Source organism: Paralichthys olivaceus, chromosome 1, assembly GCF_024713975.1.
Source record: "Paralichthys olivaceus isolate ysfri-2021 chromosome 1, ASM2471397v2, whole genome shotgun sequence".
Taxonomy (NCBI): domain Eukaryota; kingdom Metazoa; phylum Chordata; class Actinopteri; order Pleuronectiformes; family Paralichthyidae; genus Paralichthys; species Paralichthys olivaceus.
In genome coordinates, this window is record NC_091093.1 from 27168924 (window position 1) to 27182295 (window position 13372).

A 13372-nucleotide genomic window follows, 5' to 3' on the forward strand; every position below is an offset into this window, starting at 1 on the left:
GATCTGGATTTGATGGCTCTAACCCTCCATATATTGAAGATCTATTTGTCTCATCTCAAACTACAACTGAAGAGGTTTTAGATTAAATCACGGTGACGGTAGCTGGTTCCTGTCTTTTCTTTTGATGTGTGGTAACAGAAACACAGATCCTGACTCTCTCTCTCTCTCTGTGTGTCCATCTCTCTCTCTGCTCAGCACCTTGGAAACCACCTTTGATGGCAGCGTCACCACAGACATCAGCAGCGGCGGCGGAAGCTGCGGTGGCAGCAACAACAGCGCCGGTGGTCGCAGCATCCTCAGCCTCACCTCTACCCGCCCCTCCCTGTCGTCATGGCGACTGGGCCAGTCCAGCCCTCGTCTGCAGGCGGGCGATGCCCCCTCTCTGGGGAATGGCTATGGTGGGCGGGTGGCTAGTAGCAGCAGCAGCAGCCAGGGAGGACGTTACCTGTACCCCGGGCACCTCCGGCGGCAGCTGGCCGGCAGAGGAGGAGCCATTTGCAGCGTGGAGCTCGGAGACAGAGCCGGGGAGGACATGGACCTGGACGGCATCTCCATGGAGGTCACCGGGTACATGAGCGATGGAGACGTGCTGAGCAAGAACGCTGCACGCACCGATGATGTCACCAGCGGGTGAGTGGATCACACTGATGGTCATTTTTAATGTTAGGAGGAAATTGCTACTGAAACAATAACCAATAAATCAAAAAGTCATTTGGCAGCTAGAGGTGTTGGGAAAATGTGACAGGCATTTTACACAATTTTCTTATTTTATAGAACATATTCAAATAAAAAGTTAGGTTAGCAGGGTCACACAGCATGATTCACACAGGATTCTATATCCATGCATAATCTGCAAAATAAATCAGTGCCATCTTGCCAGAAGAGGGCAGTAGTGCCTTGCTCGCAGGCCTCCCATCAGGTGTCAGATGATCTCCCTCAGTTTAGCATCAACAGCATTGGCAACTTTTTACTCTGTAAAGCTCAGGTCCCACAAGTATCCTGATACTTTACTTGCAGATGCAGATGGTAACCAGTGTATTTGCTCTCAGAGCCACTGTCCGTGTTGTAACAGGCCTCCTGCATACCTTGGCTGGAGCACTGTGCAATTTAAACTCCTGCTGTCATTGTTATTATCAGATGAAGCCTTAAGATGGCATAGAACATCCAGAGACACACGGATCTGGTGATAGATGCGAGTAAATGTAGAAAAGGTTCTGTGTTGTCAGCAAAACACATCTCGCTCTCTCTGGAGTGAGAATTACTTCCTCTGACCCTGAAGCACTCGCACTGATTCAGCAGCCCTGAGGCGGCTGTACGAGTCAGGGGAGCTAAGTGTTCTTGAAGCACTCAAAGGGTCTGACTCTAAGGCAGAGCCACAGACACACCTGGACAGGTGAGTGATGGGAACAGATGAAAACTTGATATCCAGGCTGGGTAGGAGGAGGAAGTCAAGATGATTTGATATCAGATCAGCAGATATCAGCTGTTAAAGGTCAACTTTAAGTTTAGATTTTACAAGAAGTTGTGAAAATGCCAATCCCAGTTTACCAGAGCTCAAGGTAACATCTTTAAATTCTTCAAACTCAAAGGATATTTACTTTCCACTGGTACGATGCAAAGAAAATGAGCAAATCCTGAAATCTGAGAAGCTCAAACCTCCATAACGTTAATCATCCTTAGTTTTTAGAGAACACCAATTTTTTTCTGTTGGGCACTACTGCCCGCTCTATCGTATTTTTTGTCAAATCTGACACAGAGTGAAGAGATACTGGTATTTTGCACTGGATGTGAGTGGTTTAAATTGAGGATGGATGACACCTAGAGATGGAAACTGCATTGTCATCTGTTGTGCATGTGTGTGTGTGTGTGTGTGTGTGTGTGTGTGTGTGTGTGTGTGTGTGTGTGTGTGTGTGTGTGTGTGTGTGTGTGTGTGTGTGTGTGACACATGCTTGGTGTGTGTATTCGATGCCTTCAGCTACATGAACCCAGGGGACGAAGTGATGGATGTCTGGTGAAATGAGCTTTTATTCCAGTGGAAGCTGGTGTGTTTGAGGGGGTGGAAACTGCAGAAGTGTATTTGTGTTTATGTGTGTGTGTGTGTGTGTGTGTGTGTGTGTGTGTGCGTGCGTACAGGCATGTGGGTGTGTGCATGGTGGGTGGAGCCGCCCCGTGGGTTAACCATTTAAAACCGACACAGACTGATAACCTCCCCCTCTTCCCTACGTCCTCAGGCCATTTAGCAGTCGGCTCTGTCACAGGCGTGTTAGCATCAACTAACTGGTTCTTCCACACTGAAGTGGGATGTTTACCATGAGAGGAGGCGCTGGCGTTAACTGTTTCTGTTCAGATGTTTCTCTTTCGGAGTCCGACATATTAAAAAATACATTATCTCCCTCCCCTCTGCTGGTGTCTAACCCTGCGACAGAATCTATCTCTGAAAAAAAGTCCTGGATTCAATCATTTATCCAGATGTGCTGCAACATATAATGGGTTTCATTTCCTTGGGTCATGCCCCACCCCTCATTTATTGGAAATTCTCTTAACTAACAAACAGACATATGAAAACATTGGCAGAGGTAAATAAAAATAGTCCTTCGTGAAATAGTTTTCAATGCTAAGAGCACCACCAACACCAGTCTGCTGTGTGCCACCAGCGTTACATGAGGATTAATACGCTGTGTCCGTAACAATCTATAGAATGATTAATTATTTATTCAATGTTTTTATCGCCTTAAATGTAAGTGTTTGCTGCTTTTCTTAGTTTTATGTCACCATAAAGTTAATATTTCCTGGTTTGAAGCAATTTAAAGACATCACCTACTCCTCTGGGAAATTATATTTCCAACTAGAGTGTCGCTCAGTAGAGTTCATACCGCCACCAAGGCCCAACAGTCCCCTTATGAAACCAGATTTAAATTCACCAGATGCAGGTTTTTATTTGGATCTGCACCTCATCACATACACACTCATACATGTCAGTCCCCTAAACATGGAATGTATTGATTAGCTCACCACTGAGACGAGAGGGCTCACACCATATTCATCTGCAGCGGTTTTATTCTGTTTCCAACCCCCTCCTCTGTTTTTCCTTTTGGGTTCTCTGGCCCACAGAGACTAGGAATCCCCCCCCACCACCCCTCCCTCACCTCCTTAGCTTGTGGCTATGTTTCCTCCTTCCCTCCCTCTCTCTCTCTCTCCTTTCCTCCCATCCCTCCTCCTCCTCCACCTCCACCTCTCTCAGACAGACAAATCATGTGGAGCATAGAGAGAGCGGCTGCATTCCAACACTGAGCTCCTACAGAGCGACACATACACATTCAGTCTGCACGTGGACGCTCACTCTCTGAGTTCACTGACAGCCTGTGCTCACCTTCTGATATCACCATGCTCCAGCGCGCTCTCACCTGCTGATACCATCCACCCAACAGCAGATGTGACTCACAGGCTCAGACGTGATAACAGACAGTAGCCAGACGGTTGAAAACCTCAGCTTTGGAGATTTTTATCAACAGGGATCAACCTTCACCTGGACGAGTTTATTTTGCTTTGGATTATCTGTGTTTCCATGTTTAAAGCAGAAAGGTACGTCAGTGTGATTGTTTATTTGCGGCTCTTCCAGAGAGTGCCCGTCTGTGAACTTCCTCCTGACATGTGTCACAGTGCGCGTCAGACATCTCTGCGGTTTCATTCACTGTGGAACTTCTGACTCTGTCAGTTGCTTGGCTGAGTAAACTCTGCGTTGCTGCTCAGTTTTAGCTCGTAAACTTTTCCTGTTTGGACACGTCTCTCTTGCCGCAGAAGGTTACAGGTTAACAAGGAGGCTCAGTTAGTCATTAGTGTGAAGGAGAGATGTGTGTGTACAGGTTCTTTATGTGGTTGAGTGGACATATTTAGTTTTGACACCATCATTGTGAGGATATGTTGTCTGATCCTCACAACTTTGACGGGCTGTTCGAGGGTTTTAGGGTTCAGGTCAGGGAAAGACGTTGATCTGTGATGGTTGAGGTTATGTTAAGGGGGTTATAGGAAATGCATTATGTCAAGTGTCATCATAAATAAAGAGAGGGAGAAACTGCCCGGTTATCTTCAAGGTGACTTTGGGATGATGGATGGTCCCCATAGAGGACAGCGAACCCCCTCCCAGAGTGGATCTGTCAGAGGACCCCAGTATTTTCACCTGTCCCCATTGTCTCTCCTGTTTTAGCATAAGAAACGTTTGTTTATATTTCCCATAACCACTGAATTCCAGAAAGCAATTCTGAATGATTGAAATACTACTTTGAAAACCAACAATAACGCAGTTGTAAAAACAACAATTAAAATGATCCAAACCATTGTAGTAATTACTGATGAATGCTTGATTTGAAGGTTTTTTTAATCTGGAATTGAAAAATAAAGCAAATCGTCTTTTATCCCCAAGTTTGTTCTGGCTCTTTTGGTGCACGGTAAAAGAAACAGAAATGCTGAATCTCGTTGTTTGGTTTGGACTCTCGGGGAAGATTAGCTGAGCGCTACCAGATGACCTGAGAGATTAGCCATTCATTCACGTTCCGGTGGGAAAATACATCTGGTTTGCTGCTCTAAAGGATACAAGTCAAAATATAAACAGTAAAAGGAAAACAGTTGTTAATGCTAATGCTAATCTATCTAGTAAAAATGCCAAATGGTTGCTGGCTCCAGTTTGTCAAATGTGAGGATCTGCTTTCTTTCTGTTTAACAAATCATCACTGTGGTTGTTTTCAGCATCCTTTAGCTCATTGATTGTCATATAGCTCCTTGTTTTTAAACCTAAACCTAAAGTAACCAAACTCAGCTTATTCTTGGACAGATGGTGGAGACCAAACCAGGGCTAAAAAGACTCCAAATTGATGCTTATGTTGCTCTTGACCTGCTGGATCTATACGTTTGAATATGCGATAAAAGAAAACGATTGCAAGTTTGAGGACGATTCATTTCTAATCATAGATGCAGCTGTAAAGGCTGTACAGGTTTGCTCTCTGCTGACGTCTGGTTGCTGTTAAGCTTCCGTGCCACAGTTCAGATGTCGATTCTGTTTGACTGCAGCTCACACAAAGAGGCTCTGTCCATATAAACTCTGTACTGTGTGTGTACTGTATATACATGTAGGTATAAATGTGTGTTTGTGCGCTGGAGTCCGTTTTGCTGAGATCCACTCTGAGATTAAAAAAACAGTGTTTGAGTGAAACTTTTTTCATCCACTCACTTAACGGCAGAGACGGAATCGTCACAGACCCACACAGGAAGCATTCACGGTTTAAAACCTCAACATTGAATCAGCAAACATTTCATTAAGTTACACCTGAGCTAAATGAGTCAATATTTAGTTTCATTAGGAATCTCCTCCGTGGGTAAATATTTGTGGAGTTAGTTAAGGTTGTTTTAGTTTGAATGGGAATGTTTGTGTTCAGGGCCTCAGCTTCAGACTGTAGCTGCTGCTATTAGTCAAACTCCAACAACCAGTCAATCAAGTCCTGGCAAATTTCCTTCTACAGCAAGAAATTAAGGGAAAGACCAATTTAACCTACACTTTCATATACGGTGTATTTTTAGCTTCTCTGGATGTTCACAGCCTGGTTGATGAGCTGTGTCGGTGATGAATGACGATATCAGAAGAAAGAACAGACTCGTCCTCTGTCCTCTGTCCTCTGTCCTGCCACTCCTCTTAAACACCACTGTGAGGCCACATGACAGAAATGTGTCTTCACCCAGACAGTTTGCTTTCGTCAGTGTTTGTGTGGCTGCTTTTTGCCAAACGTTCCGGCCTGATTGATGAGAGCTCTGCCTGAAAACGAGACGGATGCTTGCTCCTCCTGTTCTGCGTCCAACAAAAGGCGGCTCTGAGGAACAGAGTGTGTCAACTCTGCGGCCAAACTCCTAAAACAAAGTGTGGTGCTGCCCAACTTCAAATCATCCTGTCCGAGAACCTTTAATTCTGCCTCTGAGACATGTTTTACGGTGCCAGTGTGTGATGTGTTTTGTTGTGTTTTGCAGCTACATGACTGACGGAGGTTTGGGTCTGTACACACGGCGCCTGAACCGCCTGCCCGACAGCATGGCCGCCGTCCGAGAGACGCTCCATCGGAAAACGTCGACAGGGCAGGGAGATGCTGACAGGTAGGTTTAAAAATTTAAATATTAAAGGAAGTTTTTTCATTTTAAAAGCACAAGGTAAACAAGGGGAATCCAATATACTACATTTTGATGTACTAGACTACTTGTACCAGCTTTTGCATTTATGAGCCTCCTATTGAACACGCTGAACTTTATGTGTTTGTTAGTTTGTGGCACAGCCGGTTGTGTGAGTTTGTGTGTACACAGAGTTAGCCAATGGGTTTTGTGTTTCCTAGTTTCATCATACTTGAAGGTATCTTTTGAATGTTGTGGGCTTTGGTTGAATTAACTGTGAAAGAAATTATCCATGTAGAGTTAAAACGCAAGCTCGCTCAGCAGCTGGTGTAGAGAGCGATGGTTTTCTGCTCCTTCAGATTCATGATCACATGGAAAACAGCAGGAGAAACACATTCATATCCTGTGCATTGCTCAACATTGTCATAAAAATCAACATTCAAAACAACTTGCTGCAATACTGATTCTTTTGAGACCTGAAACTGGTGCTCGTCCTCTGTTTTTATGATATAAAATGATATTGCACAGTGCATGTGTGTGTGTCTGTTGGTGATATGTGCCTGCAACATGTAATGTGAGTGTTTCTGTATCTGTGGGACATTTTCTGCCGCGTCCTCTGTCAGCGTGAGTGACTTTAGTCTCTAGTCTTTGTCCTGTCACAGAGAAGGAGATGGATTTGGTTCCTGGCTGGGGGAGGATATAGGTGGAGAGATGAATGAATACTGAGCCGTATGAAAAAACACATTTACCTCTGCACACGTTTTTAGAGGTTTTTAAAGAAATGTGTTACATGGACAGATTTTCGCTGTTGGAAGTTTCAAGTGCTTCGAGCAGCAGTTTTTCCCTAAATCCTCAGGTGTGGCTAATTTCCTGTCCTTTCAGACTTTTGACCTTTGCTCTCTTGCTGGCTTTTACGCTGCATGTGCACTAACACACACACACTCACTCTCAGTCCTTCATAATAAACCCCTCTGGCCCTCAGCTAAACACAAACTGTCCTTGCCCTCACCTTTCTGTCTCTCCTCCCTGTGCAGGACTCTCTCCTCTTAGATTCCCCTTGTTTTGATTAGAGAGTGGAACAAACTGGAAGCACATTAACTGATAAAAGTTGAGGGGATTTCTTCTTCTTGTTTGATTTTAGCGCTTTCATGTTCCTCTGTGAGGTTTCATCGTGCGACCAGGCAGGTTCTCCACAAACTTCTCATTTCTCCCTTCTTGATCTTCAGACTGCTTTGTTATCGTTTTCACAAGATTAGAGAGAGAGAGAGGGGGGTTTCAAAAAGAAGAGGGGATGAGGTGACTCCCCCCTCCTCCCAAACACACCTCCTGAAGCCTGCCTGGTAAACGTGCTTCTACTGCTCTTAGATTTGGGATTAATTAGGAGAGCAGGGGAAGCAGCAGATGAAATGCATTAGCATAATAAACCCAAAGTAGAGGAGCTGGAGGGTAAAAAGGGGTGAGAGGTTCTCTGTTGTAAAAGATGAGGCTAATTTTATACACGACCAGACGGTTTAATGGTGCAATTTGTGCAGGTGGTGGAGGGTGAACACCTCTCCCTGCGCTTCCAATATTTTCATCTTGAGCGTAGGAGCTAAAGATCTTTTTCCTCAGAGGTGTGTGCAGTCTGTGTTTGCTCTCTGGGTGTGTGACCCATCTACAAACCTGCTAAAGTTTAAATGCTTCTTTTATGTCCTCTGCTTTTAAGATACAGCCGGTGAGGAAGCGGGGGTGGGGGAAAGGTGTTGGGTGTCACCGTGGCAATGGGGCAAAACCCTTGTGACCCCTGGACGAGGAGGTCGCAAGCTTCAAAAGGTCCGGGAGCTTTCCGACCACCTTTAAGTCTTCGCGCTAAAAGCTTTCAGATCAGTTCAGCTCTGCACTAATGAAGGAGGATAAAAGACGTAGCTGGGATATAACAGTGTAGCTGAGCAGCTTGTTCGGGAAACAGGAAGCCACTGAAAGTTTATATCGTATTACATCGACTGCTGGAAATGCAAAAAGTAGCTTTACAAATTAACTGTCAAATGTATGTAAAGCAGCAAAAGAGCAGGACCTGCAGGGCTAGAAACTATGTGTGTGTGTGTGTGTGTGTGTGTGTGTGTGTGTGTGTGTGTGTGTGTGTGTGTGTGTGTGTGTGTGTGTGTGTGTGTGTGTGTGTGTGTGTGAGAGCACGCTTATCCCTGTCATTTATCTCCGTGGCAGGAGAAAGAGGAAGCAATCTATAATGGTTTGTCTCTGATTTGAATTCTCTTTGTTCGAGCAGACAAAGAAAACGTCTTTGTGGCGTGAAACCGCTGTAGCTGTGAGTGTCGGAGGAACCGAAGCCCCTCCCCTCCTCGCTCAGGCGTTAGAGATATCATTTCTCTTTTCCAAATGAGAACGTGACACAAAGAAAGAGAGAGAGAGAGAGAGAGAGAGAGCCACATAAATCTCTCAGTTCGAGCCTGATGACTGATTCTGTCACATGAGAAGAAAAAGGATATAAATCAGTATAATGAGGTAACAGGCCGGTTAAAGGATTCTGCCGTTTTAGACTTTTCTGCGATGGATCCTGTGATGGATGTTGTAGCTGGTGTTTGAACAAACACATGAAGTATTTGTTAGTGAAAGTTAATCTTTCAAAGAAAACATTTAAAAGTTTTAATTTTTCTCGATTAACGGGTGGAGCTGACGAGACTGAATCACTTGCTCCCTCTGAGCTGAAGTGAAGACCTAACCACTCTAAACGCTTGAGAACTACTACATGTTATTTTCAGTTTAAGATGGCATTTTAAAAAAACTAAAGGGATGTATCAGAAAATGATCTCCATCCTTAAAACACATGTGAATAACACGACCCCACAGGTTAACTGATCATTCATGAGCTGGTGAAAACCTTCTACTCTGAATTCCAGTGTCTTAGTTACCGAAACGGGACAGCGACGGCAGAAAGTAAGACGAGGGATGTCTATACGCTGGGACAAACGAGGACGTGGAACTCTTTGCAATCACATCTGATAGAAGAAGAAAATGTGGGTCATAGTTTTCAAAAGTTTCAGTTTCTGTCTGTCCAGATTCAAATAAGCACACTGACAATTTAAATGTTTTGATCACGGGAGAGATAGTGGACAAGGTGATGCTTCCTCCACTAAAATCATGTTCTACCAAGTATGTGGAATTGTTTTTTAAGTTTCTGTTATCGTGTGTTTGGTTGTTAAGACCCAGTCATCTGCTTTATTTCAACTTTGGTAAAAAAAAAACAAAAAAAAAACACTGGAAAGTAAAAGAACATACGCAATGTGATTTTTACTTGAAGTCATCTTGTGACTCACTGCATCGACCAATCAAACACAGTCAGGTCCACATTCCTGATAGGTCACTCTGCTGTGGGAATTGTGTAATTTACCAGGGCTGTGAAATCTCTTATATCATAAACTATTGTGCAGTCGTATAGAATCTGACTGATTCATGGATCTGTTTCTCAAACTTGCCCCAACTGATCGTATTTTATCTTACGCCTCTCGTGCACGTGTGCGAGTAACAACACGCGAGTTTTCTGCCCGAACAACCGTTAAACAGCAGCACAGGCACAAGTGCATCACCTGCACTAAGTTTGTTTAACTCATACAGACAGTGACAAGTGAGACTTTGAAATTACTTTTAAATGTTTATATTATTATGATGAAGATTATTATGTCTGCCCTCATAGTGTGGAGTGATTGTGTGTGTGCGTGTGCGTGTGCATGGTTTACAAGCATCTCCTCTCTGGAAGTTTTTAATCCCACCTGTAAAATAGAAAAATAGTGTTTACAACATAATATACTATCCTCCCTCTCTTTCACACACACACACACACACACACATATATATATATATATATTTATATATATATATAGCCCCAGGCTCCAACATGTTATCTCTTGTGTCAGGACTTGAGCAGACTCCCTATTGGCCTGAGGGAGAAAGAGAGAGGTTCCCCCTCCTTCATCAACTCCTCAGCTACCAGCAACACCTGGCACTCCACCTGTCTCCCTGTCTGTCTGTCTCTCTGTCTGTCTGTCTGTCTGTCTGTCTGTCCATCTGTCTGTCCTCTGTAACCCCACCTCCACCTGCTCTCCTGCCCCAGCACAGTCCATGCCTGACGAAGTCTGCTGAAAGATTTTTTCTTGTTAACAAAGAGAAGAAAGGGAAATACTTTGTAAATATATGTCTCTTCATATTCACCAAGAGGAACATTTGGATATACTCCTCTGCTTAACGTCTACACACACACACACACACACACAGACACACACACAGACACACACACACACACACAATTCGAACAAATGCTTTTTTAACCCTGCAAATGCCTCCCAGCCAAGTTCTATCTCTGTGTATGTATGTGTGTGTGCGTGCGTGTGTGTGAGTGTGTGAGTGTGAGTGTGTGTTATTGTGAGTGTGTGTTAGTGTGTGAGTCAGTCTGACCCACAATCTGTAGCTATTCCTTGTAGGCTGAAAGGCCAAATATGTTAGTTAATGATGCTCCTACACACCCACATACTCCAGCTGCTGCACAATGCTCCTCCACCTACACTGCAAAAATCTCCATCTTACTCATTTCATTCATATTTCCTTTTTAAAAAGGTGGATCATTTAAACCTGTTTCCAATACAAATCAACAATATGTGTTGTGCATGTGTGAAAGGTGTCACCAGTTCTCCAGATTTTACCCACAGTTCACGTCTGAAAACAGCTCAACTGACAGTTAGCAAGCTTCCCTTTCTCCCAATATCTATTTACTCATATAAATTAGGCACTGACCTTTTTTCTGTTTTGTTCCAGGATATACTGACCATTTAACTCCATTTAAAACAAACATTGATTTGCATATGAACAACTCGGGGATAATCGTTTACTGCACAGACAGATGTGGTTTCAACTGTTTCAGAGCTCAGAGGCAAAAATGTGTGGGTAAGATGGAGATGTGTGTTTTTTTTTTGCAGTGTACCACACACAGAGCAAACCTGCTGCCCACATGCATGTGGGAGGAGGGTCTTGATTTACATGGAGAGGAAAGGAGACGGTAAAATTAATAAGAGGTTTGTTTTACGGAGAGAGAGAGAGAAGAGACGGAGACTATGAGAAAGAGTCCTGAGAGAACTGATGTTACCGTTGCCAAGGATACCGTATTAGACCATTTACCCCCCCCCCCCCCTCAGGGCGTCTAACAAGCACACCTGCCTCTCACACACACACTAAAGAGGGTGGGACTTTCACAGGTAGAAAAGGGTTTTTTGTCCCACACGTTCTCAAACATTGCAGCTCCGGCATCCGCAGTTGTCCTCCTGTGATCTTCTTCTCCTCTTGAAGCAGTGAGACGTAGCAATATGCCAAAGAGAGGAAAAAGGACATGGAGAACAAGGATTAGCCAGCGAGTCAGCAGCTTTTGAAGGGAATCAGAGATCAGAGGTTCTGTCCGGTGTCTCTGAGGAAGGTATAGAGCAGAGGAGCAGGACGTGTTTCGGACTTTAACTCATCCACTGTGAGTGATTTTAAGACGCTCTCAGCACAGGGTAAGTTTGAATCCTCCGTACCTCCCCTGACTTGAGGTTCTGGGGCGGGTGGGACGTCAGCGATTCAGCAGGTTCGTGCAGGTTGCAGCTTTTAAAGTAACTGGATAATGCTGATTATCCACGTTTCACCATGTGAGCTGCAGGAAAAGCTCGAGGACAGAAGTCTGAATGCCAGACGTTTCATTACACTTGAAACAGGCTGCAGAACAACATCCTGCTTTAAGATTGCATCCTATTAGCATGCCATGGTATCATTCACATGAAGTTTTGTTAAATTATTATTCATGTAACCCATTAATATACTGTTTTCCTTTTTTATTTAGCTTTAATCTGAATTTTCCACACTTACAGTATCATAAACATATTTTGGATCAGCATATTCCAGCTTGTCATTGTTGCTTGATATTTTAAATATTTCCATATTTTTAATCACAGGCTTTTTTTTTACATCAGTAGTTTCAAACTTTTATTTGAACACATTGCTTGCACTGTGAGACAAAATATTAACTTCATGTGGGAAAGCAATTGAGAGCATCTTTAGAAAAAAACACATCAAAGTGGAGGAAGAGCGGCTCGAATCAAATATTTGATTTCCTTTAAGTGGATCATCGTTTGTCATCTGGAGACACTTTTAAAGAAGGTTTCAAAACAGATGAGCATGAAAAGCAACAGACTCTGGTCAAAACATGTTTTATTTTTCTCTATTTGTCCCCGTGAACCCGCAGGTTTAGAGGCAGTTACCACCTCGGTTTCATTCTAGCACCGAGGTGACAATACCTCAGCCTGAATGTAGTGTGTGTTTAAGTAGCGTGTCTGCACTCACATGATAAATTCCACATTTGTCTCGGCAGTGATTTAAATTTCGCTTTGGATGCAGCACGGAGGAGATGTGCGCCCGTGCTCTGTGATGTGCGTCATGTGTGCGGAGGAGTGTGTATGTTTTCACCACATATCCGGGTCAGTCGGTCGAGTCTGAGGGAGCGTGTGTTTACACATCAAACACACACAGACAGAAAGAGAGAGAGAGAGAAAAGAGCCAGAGGGATCGAAATGCTTTGATAAATTCACAGAGTGCAGATAGCAAGTGTTTTCCCCCAGACAGGAGACAATGAGAGCAGACACGGGAAAGAGACACAGGGAGAAAGAAAGAGGGAATGAAAGAGGGAGACAGAGAGAGAGACATTCCTCAATGTGTGTTTCCAGTTCAGTTCGGTCTCTTCTTGTCACAGCAGGGACAGCTGTGTCATTTTTGTACCACAGGGCTCCCGTGCTCCGTCCCGGAATGTGCCGGGCCCCGTCCCAACGGCCCCGTCTGTGCCTCCGTCACCCTCATGCGCCCTGTGCCCATTTTGTCCAGACTATAGCTATATTTAAAAAAAAAAAAAAAAAAGAAAGAAATAACAGCTTCTGTAGTGCAACTTTTTCTTATTTCTTTAATATAAAAAACTTTACATGTTCCACTGCAGGTAATGGTGTCATACTTCAGATGTGAGCAGTCAAGAGCTTCATCTCTATACTGAAACTAATAACTGAAACCTGAGGCAAAGAGCAGCTGCACGAAAAGACGCTGATGTGAGAAAACTTTGTTTAAAACTGAGTTTGCGTTTCTTCACTTCTGAATTTTGTGCCAACCTGAAAACTCAACATTTCATTTTTAGACACTAAACAGCATTTCTGTCTGGTTCGGTTAT

General features: G+C 43.8%; 1 protein-coding gene across 14 annotated transcripts in view; it reads left to right on the forward strand.

The window, feature by feature from the left end:
* nav2a (neuron navigator 2a) overlaps positions 1 to 13372 on the forward strand; it is a 175481-nt gene that overhangs the window by 130737 nt on the left and 31372 nt on the right. For all 14 annotated transcript variants that reach the window (XM_069526662.1, XM_069526669.1, XM_069526697.1 and 11 more), the window contains 2 exons: positions 196 to 630; positions 6013 to 6135. In XM_069526662.1, the coding sequence (XP_069382763.1) occupies positions 196 to 630; positions 6013 to 6135 (558 nt within the window). The remainder of the gene's footprint in view (positions 1 to 195; positions 631 to 6012; positions 6136 to 13372) is intronic.